This window comes from Leopardus geoffroyi, chromosome A1, assembly GCF_018350155.1.
Source record: "Leopardus geoffroyi isolate Oge1 chromosome A1, O.geoffroyi_Oge1_pat1.0, whole genome shotgun sequence".
NCBI lineage: Eukaryota > Metazoa > Chordata > Mammalia > Carnivora > Felidae > Leopardus > Leopardus geoffroyi.
Window position 1 is genome coordinate 86717842 of NC_059326.1, and position 9998 is coordinate 86727839.

Below are 9998 nucleotides of genomic sequence, written 5' to 3' on the forward strand. Positions count from 1 at the left end.
AAACATCTGATAAATCATCCTTTGCCCAAGCAGTTGAAGAGTTAGAATTAGTTCAATGTATGAATTTCAGATTTCTATTGGTAAAATGTTAAGTAGTCTCTGTTCCAAAACAAACAAACAAGAAAACAAGAATCAGTATTGTAGATATTAAATATATATAGGGCAGAAACCAAAAACAATGAGATTCAGTTAACCAAATTTTTCACCCATCTCCCACTTTTGGTGTATCATTGTATATTTCTCCAGACAGACATTTGGAATAAATTGATAAATGTATTCAAGATTATTTCGCTGCCCTACTATACATACTTCTAATTCACCACAAATCACATATGATACATATGTCCATTGCCTTGACTTCCATTTATTTAACTATGCTTCTTAAAATGTTCCATCCACTGGGCTTTTCACTATAGTCTATGCTTCATTTAGGCTTTAGATTTTAGGTAACTCCAAAAGGGAGCTCCTTCCCCTCTATCCTTCAGTAGCCACTGGGATAATCTATAACATGTTACATTTTTTAAAAAAATTGCAATGGAACCCATTGACATCTAATTTTTGCTTCTTCATAGATTTATATATTCATCATTGTATGCCTCCACCCACTGACTGAAAACTTCCAGAAAACCTTTTATTTTTATTTTTTGAATATCTGTCATCCAGTTTGGTGTCTGATATATTTAAACACTTGTTGGTCTTTTCACTAAATAATTCTGCACAGTAGCAAACAATGTAGGGAAATAGTTTTATAATATCTGATGTATGGAAAAATAAATTCTAGGCAACATAAAATAATGAATAAAAGATACAGTCAGACAGAATAGGTGATACATTTTGTTATAGTAACTTCTAAAGTAGACTTTTATTTAAGATCAATCACTGACAAGGTGCCACAATAGCATAGTTTTCTACATATGTGTGTATTCAAAGGACATTAAGTTTTGCTAAATAATTTATCTCTTTCTTTCTTTCTCTCTGTCTCATATGAAATGAAACATTCAACATATGTGACTGCATGACCTCAAGATAATAAAAACATTGAAAAAATAATCCTTGTTTATATCACCTTGATTATGTCCATATATTTATAAAAAAGTTATTTGCTTACAGTGGAGTATTTAATAAAATGTAAATGTGAGGTAATGATTTTTAATAACAAAGGAGAATTGATTTACTCCCATTAGATTATTAGTAATCCTAACACACTATAAAGACGTAGAGCTTTGAATTGTTTTTCAGAAAACAAAAAGATTTGTCATTATGCATGGCACAATACCAGTCTGAGGGCAAGGACTTAGTGTGTTGGGAAAACTTTCATATTTAGTCAAATTGTATACATCTGGTAGCAAGTTCAGATTGAAGCTACAGAATCAGATGTAATTTATATGAAGACTAGTTGAATTCACATACTACTTATGAAACACTTTTACCTTAAAAAATAAGATGGAATTTCTGTAGAAGTATTTAAGATACATAGGATGGCTCTTTTTCAAATAAACGATAGTATATATCAATATAGTTCTGGTCGGGTGGTAGAAATTGACTTTTTCATTATTTCATTGTCCTAACAGGCAGTGAAGAGACTCTAGCATGGCCAATGTCACCTTAGTGACAGGATTTCTTCTTGTGGAGTTTTCTGACATCCAAGAGCTTCAGATATTATATGGTGTGCTCTTCCTACTGATTTATCTGGCTGTCCTGATGAGTAATCTTCTCATCATCACTCTCATTACCCTAGACCAGCATCTACAGACACCAATGTACTTTTTCTTGAAGAATTTGTCATTCCTGGATGTCTTCCTTGTGTCTGTCCCAATCCCCAAATTGATTGTCAACAGCCTAACATACAGCAATTCCATCTCCATTTTAGGGTGTGCCTTCCAGCTACTTTTCATGACTTCCTTCTCAGCAAGTGAGATATTTGTCCTTACTGCCATGTCCTATGACCGCTATGTAGCCATATGCTGTCCTCTGCAGTACGAAGTCATCATGAACGCTGGTGCCTGTACACTGATGGCAGGTGTTTCCTGGGCCATTGGAGGACTCTTCGGAACTGTGTATACTGCTGGCACATTTTTCATGCCATTCTGTGGCTCCAATGTGATCCCACAGTTTTTCTGTGATGTTTCCTCATTGCTAAGTATCTCCTGTTCTGAAACACTCCTAGTGGTGTATACAAGTATTGGGATAGGTATGTGTTTAGGCATATCTTGTTTCATCTGTATTGTGATCTCCTATGCTTATATTTTCTCCACTGTGCTGAAGATTCCTACCACAAAAGGTCAGTCAAAAGCTTTCTCCACATGCTTTCCCCATCTTGTTGTTTTTACTCTTTTTATTATAACTGCCTGTTTTGTTTATCTGAAAGCAACCTCAAATACACCCCTAGTTATTGACAGGTTGCTTTCTGTGGTTTACACCGTGATACCTCCAATACTCAACCCTGTAATCTACAGCCTGAGGAACAAGGACATGAAATGGGCTCTTATGAGATTGCTGCAGAAAACACTTGGTCTCACATCTTTTAATACTAACTAACAACTATCAATGATATAGTATCTTACTGATCACAATAGATTTTCTCATCAGTTACCTCATTCCTAACTTTGGAACAATTCGATAAAAGAAAACTATGTACTCACATACACCAATGTAAGTAAATTCTCAACAGCCTAATTGTCTGTTTCCAGTTCAGGTAGTGGCATTATACACAACTAACACATAAGTGTCACATGTTTCTCATGCAGCGGTCTTCAATGACAAAGAATCTCTTCATTTGTGGTATGATCTTCTAAAAGAATTGCTTGTTTCTCATGATGTTTATAATTTTTGTGATTTAATCTCATTTTCACTATTTTATTACATATTTTTTTATTTATTTATTTTTTAATTTTTTTTTATGTTTATTTATTTTTGAGACAGAGAGAGACAGAGCATGAACGGGGGAGGGGCAGAGAGAGGGGGAGACACAGAATCGGAAGCAGGCTCCAGGCTCTGAGCCATCAGCCCAGAGCCCGACGCGGGGCTTGAACTCACGGACCGCGAGATCGTGACCTGAGCTGAAATTGGATGCTCAACCGACTGAGCCACCCAGGCGCCCCTATTACATATTTTTAAATGAGGCACTTCAACAGGTACAGTGCCATAAAAAGCATTTGAACTACCAAGATAATATTTTCATATCACTTTTCTGAAGGATCAGACTGTCTAGAGCTGAAGCAGAACAAAAAGTAAGCAAACATAATGCAGTAGGCTATGGGCCATTCTAGAGATGTTCCTACATCTATAAACAACACTCAGGAGAGACACATAAAACAGAGACAAAATCCCAGAGAGAAATACATCTCAGCACAGTTCCCCAAGATAACTCTTGATCAACTGGGTAAATAGTATTTCCAGAGAGACACCAGGCAGAGGTCTGAGTCTATAAGACATGTATGCCTGCATGTCTACCTGTCTATAATTCAGAAAGGCCCTTACTACTATTTATGGCATGATGAATGGTTCTAATGAGTGACATGAAGCTATGAAATATATTAATACTAAAGCAGAAGTTTCTCACTTGGGGATGGACTCTCTTTTGACTTCTTCACTAATGCCTCCAATATGTTTTTTTTTAATTAATTTGTACAAAACTACATAAAGATTCTAAGTTTTATAAAAACTCTCTAGGATTTACATTGACATTGTTCCATCCTTCATTGTTTAAGGAAAATAATACAAAGGTTTCTTAGATATTTTCAATTGGATTCTTTTATTTTTAAATCATAATATAAATGTTTTATTGTCACTTGGATTAAAACTGGTTGAGGGGCGCCTGGGTGGCGCAGTCGGTTAGGCGTCCGACTTCAGCCAGGTCACGATCTCGCGGTCCGGGAGTTCGAGCCCCACGTCGGGCTCTGGGCTGATGGCTCAGAGCCTGGAGCCTGTTTCCGATTCTGTGTCTCCTTCTCTCTCTGCCCCTCCCCCGTTCATGCTCTGTCTCTCTCTGTCCCAAAAAAAATAAATAAACGTTGAAAAAAAAATTTTTTTTTAAAAAAAACTGGTTGATATTTTAATCAACCACTTTAATCAAGTGATAGATGGTTGATATTTTTTCTCAGGCACAAATGATCTCATTTAACCATGTCCCCAAATATCCTCTGACAACTTTGGTTTTTACCATGCTAATATCATTTATAAATATATACTTATGCTTTTTCATATATGATAAAATATAATTTTTATATATCATATACATAAGATTATCTTTAAGATTTCCCATAGAATACATGAAAAAGTCCCCACTTGTTTTTGTTCTTTACCCTTAAAGAAAGAAATATGGCAAACATCATTGGATTTGTTTGATGGGTATGTGTATCAACTGTCAGAATTACCTGGGAAAATTTGTCAAAAAAAAAAAAAAAGATTCTTAGACTGCTTGTGGTTAAATTTATATTGTAAAAAAATGGTACTGAATTAAATATTTTGAAATTGAATATTTCATGAGAAATTCCTGGAGATATTTTTGTTCCCTCACTATCTATAATGTGTTTTTATTATGAGAGAAAACACTAATTGAAAAACTATTTTTTTCTTTAGAAGACTGGCAACTGTTAAATATAGGAGTGATTGAAAAGTCATCATTTTAATAATCCATATCACAAGTGATGTAATCAGTAATGGATACTAAAATCTTTAGGATAGAAGTTGTAAGGAATGACATATTCTCATGATGACAGGTAATGAGTTAGGTTGAATTTCCTGAAAGAATGTGAGAATGACATGTGCAGAAGAGGTTTTCTTATTTTTCTGTGATGCAGATCATAAAGCCCTCAGGTGAAGGGTGCCTTCTCTACTCCCCTTGGAAAGGAGCATCCATATCTCCAGAGGTAATGGGATAAGGAGAGTAATCTGACCAAACAGATCTTGAAATTATTCCCCCAGTTTATTATGCTTAGCTCTTTTTCTCCTATTATATCTTTCCATGATTTTCCACTCTTCATCAGATCTAGCATAAAAACTCTCAGGTTCAATCATTTCTTTAGGTCTTCATTTCCTTATGAAAGCTCCCTTGTCATATAATACTTACATTAAATAAATTTTATAATTTTCTTTTATTGTAGGGGTCACAGTCAAGAACTGAAAGGGTATAGAATATTTTTTTTTATCCCCTACAGTTTCTAGTACTTGAACAGGTATGACTGGGTCAATGAATTAGCTCTGGATCATGCAGAAGGGATTATGGGAAAATTGGCAGAAGTTGGCAGAAAGTAAGAATTTTAATCAAAGTCAGCTCTCCTGTAACTCCGTAGTGCCCAGCTGAGAAAGAAAACAAAAACAAAAACAAAAACAGAACAAAACAAAGCAAAACAAAACAAAGCTCTTCTTTATTGCTTCTTTTCCAAATTTAAAGTATCAAGATAAAAAATGAAAATGCTTTCTTAGATTTTGACTCTGGTTAAATTGCTTTTGAGATACCCATTGATTATAGAAGAAAGCCTTTCTTTCCAGGGACAGCTATTGCATTCCTATTGCTTATTTGAGTCCCGAGAACATGGTTTGGCTTTCCACCCTCTTATGCATGCAGGTAGTTGGTTTCTACATGTTCAGGAAACCAACTGTCAGGTTGAGAACTCCCAGTCTGGCAAGAAATAAATGTGGGTTGTGCCCCATCTGCAGCTAACATAGTATTGACTGTTACCAGCTATGGGGAGATTACCTAAGTCTTTCTTTTGGCTATCTTTGGGAATGATTCAGGACCATAAGAGGGTGCATATTTTGCACTCTCTTTTGAGACATTCCTTGAGTTAATGATTAAATCACAAAAGGCATATTAGCTTTGGTCTTTAATCCCTTGGTTTAAAACAAAAAAGAAAAACATTTTTAAGACTTTCTTTCACAAATATTTACTGCTCATTTTGGTTGAAAGCTAATAATAAGATTTTTGAAAGGGTATTTTTATTTTGAGAATTTTGTGGCCAGGAGCTGAAATTGGAAAGTAATTGGAAGGTAATATTCAGAATCTGATAGGAGGTATTTTTTTTTTAAGGTTTCTCTGTTCTTCCAGTTTGGTCCTGTTCTACCCATGGAAATTTCTCCAACGACTCAAACCCCTATTTGGAATCCCTACTGACTGTATGCCCTGCTCTGACCATCCCCTTCTTGTTGACATGATGTTGCTGAGAATAATTTGGAATTCAATCTGCTTCTTTTCTAATCTGAATCTGAAAAGAAGGTATGGATGTATTAAAATATTAAAAGATCTTATCAAAATGGCTCACCTGAGATTTCCTCCTTCCCATGACTTCCCTTGTGTTTCCCCTTTTGCTACCTTAGAGTTTCCATTCAGTTCACTTGAATCCTTTGGCATATCCCCTTTTGAGCCAATACCACCTCCATCCTTCTGTCTACTTCTACCAGATTTTTTCCAACTCTAGTTTCTACAGTCATTTGAACTTTGGGCCCCTTGCCAAGCCCTACCTCAAGGACTCTCAAGTAATTGAAAACCCCCCAAAAGCAAGTACTCAAAATTGAAATGGTAAAAGACTACTTTGAAATAAACTACATGCTTTGGTCACTAGTGTGGTCATGGAAACATCCAGACAGCCACTAGATGTCTCCTCCATCACTCACCTACACTAAGTCCACAGTCTGCATTAGATTACATTATCAGGACAAGGGAAGGTCTTGAAATTCTCCTCCACAAATGTTGGTAAGCAAGCATCCTTAAATTATCCCATTTTTAGAAACACAATTCAGATGAAAATTTGAGTGGAGAAAAGACAAGACCTAACTATTTTAGACAAACCAGAAATATTACTCTATTTTACAGACTCATGGCTACAGATTTAGAATAAGAGCTGTAAGTTCTCTATTTATATCTTTTTGCATGTTTGTATATATTTATGTTATAAATGTTTGGTATATTTCTACCTCCATATGGTATTCATAAATTTATAGAATTTTCTTTTAAAGGATGGTTTTTAAGTTTATATATTTATTTTGAGAGAGACAGAGTGTGTGCCTGAGATGGGGAAGGGATGAGAGAGAGAAGGAGGGAAAATCCCAAGCAGGCTCTGTGCTGTCAGCACAGTACTGATGCAGAGCTTGAGTAATATTCCATTATATATATATATATATATATATATATATATATATATGTGTGTGTATACACATATATATAATATCATATATAATGTGTGTATATATTATTTGTGTATGTTTACATTATTGTGTATATGCATTATATATGTGTGTTTATATATTATATATAAATATATTTGTATATATAATATATTATGTATAATACATATGTACATATAGTATTTGTGTATACATACATTATTTGTGTGTGTATATATATTATTTGTATATATACATTATATATATTTTTATATATAAATATATCACTTATTTTTTATCTATTCATCTATGGGTGGACACTTGAGTTGCTTCCATATCTTGGTTGTTTCAAATAATTCTGCAGAAAACATAGATGGTACATATAACTTTTTGAATTAGTGTTTTCATTTTCTTTATGTAAAAATACTCAATAGTGGAATTAGTGAATTATATGGTAATTGTATTTCATAATTTTTGAGGACCTTCCATATTCTTTTCTACAGTGGCTGTACCAGTTTGCATTCCCACCAACAGTGCATGAATATTAACTTTTGTCTGCATATTCACCAATACTTGTTATTTTTTGTGTCTTTCATTTTAACCATTCTCACAAGTGTAAAGTGATAACTCATTGTGGTTTTAATTCACACTTTCCCTGATGAGTGATGTTGAACATCTTTTCATGTGTCTGTCCACCATCTGTATGTCCTCTTTGGAAAATTTCTATTCAAGTTCTCTGCCCTGTTTTTAAATTGGATTATTTGTTTTGTTGTTGAGTTGTATAAGTCCTTTGTACATTTTGGATATTAAACTCTCATCAAATGTATGGTTTAAATTTTGTTCTTATATTTAGCAGATTTCCTCTTCATTTGTCAATGGTTTATTTTGTGCAGAGCTTTTTAGTTTGGTGTATTCATATTAGTTTATTTTTGCTTTTGTGTCACTTGCATTGGGAGACAAATCTACAAAGATGTCACTAAGACAAATGTCAAGGAGTTTACCACCTGTGTTTCTTCTAGGAATATTGTGGTGTCAGGTCTTATATACAATTATGTGATCCCTTTTCAGTTAATTTCAAAGTATCAGTTTAGTTTGTTTCTTTCTCTTTTCTCTCTTTCTCTCTTTCTCTCTCTTTCTGTCTCTCTTTCTCTCCTTCTTTCTCCCTTTCTTTCTTTTTCTTTCTCCTTTCTTTCTTTCTTTCTTTCTTTCTTTCTTTCTTTCTTTCTTTCTTTCTTCTTCTTTCCAGAATGTGGCTGCTCAGTTTACTCAGCACCATTTATTGAAAAAGTATCTTTTCCCCATTACATATCCCTAGTCTTGTCTCTTTTACTGTAGATTAATTACCCATATATGTCTGGGATTATTTCTGGCCTTTTAATTCAATTCATTATCTATGTGTCTGTATGTGTACCAATATCATACATACTGCTTTTATTATTATAGCTTTGTAATAGTTTGAAATCAGGGAGTATTATACTACAAGCTTTGTTCTTTCTCAAGATAGGTTTGGCCATTTTTGTTTATTTATTTGTTTGTTTATTTATGGTTCTATACATCTTTTGGCATTATTTGTCTTACTTTTGTGAAAAATGCTGTTGGAATTTTGATAGGGATTGTGTTGAATTTGTATATTGTTTTGGATAGTATGGACATCTTAGCAATACTAATTTCTCAATCCATCAGCATTGAATATTGTTCTATTTATTTATCTCCTTAAATTTCTTTCATCAGGTCTTTCTTGGTTAAATTTACTTGTAGGTGTTTTATGTTTATTTTATGTAATTATAAATGGTGTTATTAATCTTTCTTTTTTGTTTCATCTTCTGTGCATAAATGCCACAGATTTCTATATATTAATTTTCTATTTCCAAATTTACTGAGTTTACTTATTAGTTCTAACAGTGTTTTTTTGTTTGTTTTGTTTTGTTTGTTTGTTTGTTTGTTTTATTTTGGCAGAGTCTTTAATATTTTCTGTGCATAGTGTCCTATCATTCACAAATAGTGACAGTTTTACTTTTTTTCTGATTTGGATGGCTTTTATTACTCTTTTCCCCTAATTGTTGTGGCTAGGACTTTCAATACTATGTTTAATAGCAATGATGAACATGGGCATCATTGCTTTGTTTCTGTTCCTTAAGAAAAAGTTTTCAGCTTTTCACTATTGACTATAATGTTAGGTGTCACTTGTTATATATGGCCTCCATTATGTTGAGTTACATTTCCTCTATTCCCACTTTGATGAGAGTTTTTTTTATTATAAACTTACAAGAAATTTGTTATAATAAAATGGATCTTGTCAAATGTTTTATGCATCTATAAAGATCATCATATTTATGTATCTTTCATTTGGTAAGGTGATGTATCACATTAATTGATTTGTAGATGTTGAACCCTTCTTGCAATCCTGGAATAAATCTCACTCGATCATGGTATATTATCCTTTCAATGTATTGTGAAATTTGATTTACTAACGTTTTGTTGAGAGTTTTTTTATTTTTTTCCATTTATATTTCTCAAAATTTTTTTGGCCTGCAATTTGCCTGTGTGGTGTCCTTGTCTGGTTTTGGTGTCATGGTAATGCTAGTATCATAACATGTATTTGAAGTTTTCCCACCTCTTCAATTTTCTTGTAAATTTTGATAAGAATAGGTATTAAATCTTTGAATGTTTGGTAGAATTCACCAGTGAAGCTATCTGATCCTAGACATACTTTGTTTGGTGGTTTTTTATTATAATTTTAATTTCCTTACTAATAATCAATCTATTCAGAGTTTTCTATTTCCTTGAAAAACTTCATTTCCTTGGAAATGATGCACATTTCCAAAATTTATACATTTTTCCTAAATTGTCCAACGTGTTGGCATATAATTGTTCATGGTAGTTTTCTTTTTATT

General features: G+C 33.3%; 1 protein-coding gene across 1 annotated transcript; it reads left to right on the forward strand.

Annotated features, from left to right (window-relative positions):
• Positions 1–1590: 1590 nt before the first annotated feature.
• Positions 1591–2538, forward strand: LOC123577242 (olfactory receptor 14A2). Its single transcript, XM_045439342.1, has one exon. The coding sequence runs from the start codon at positions 1591–1593 to the stop codon at positions 2536–2538; it is 948 nt and encodes a 315-aa protein (XP_045295298.1).
• The last annotated feature ends 7460 nt before the right edge of the window (positions 2539–9998 follow it).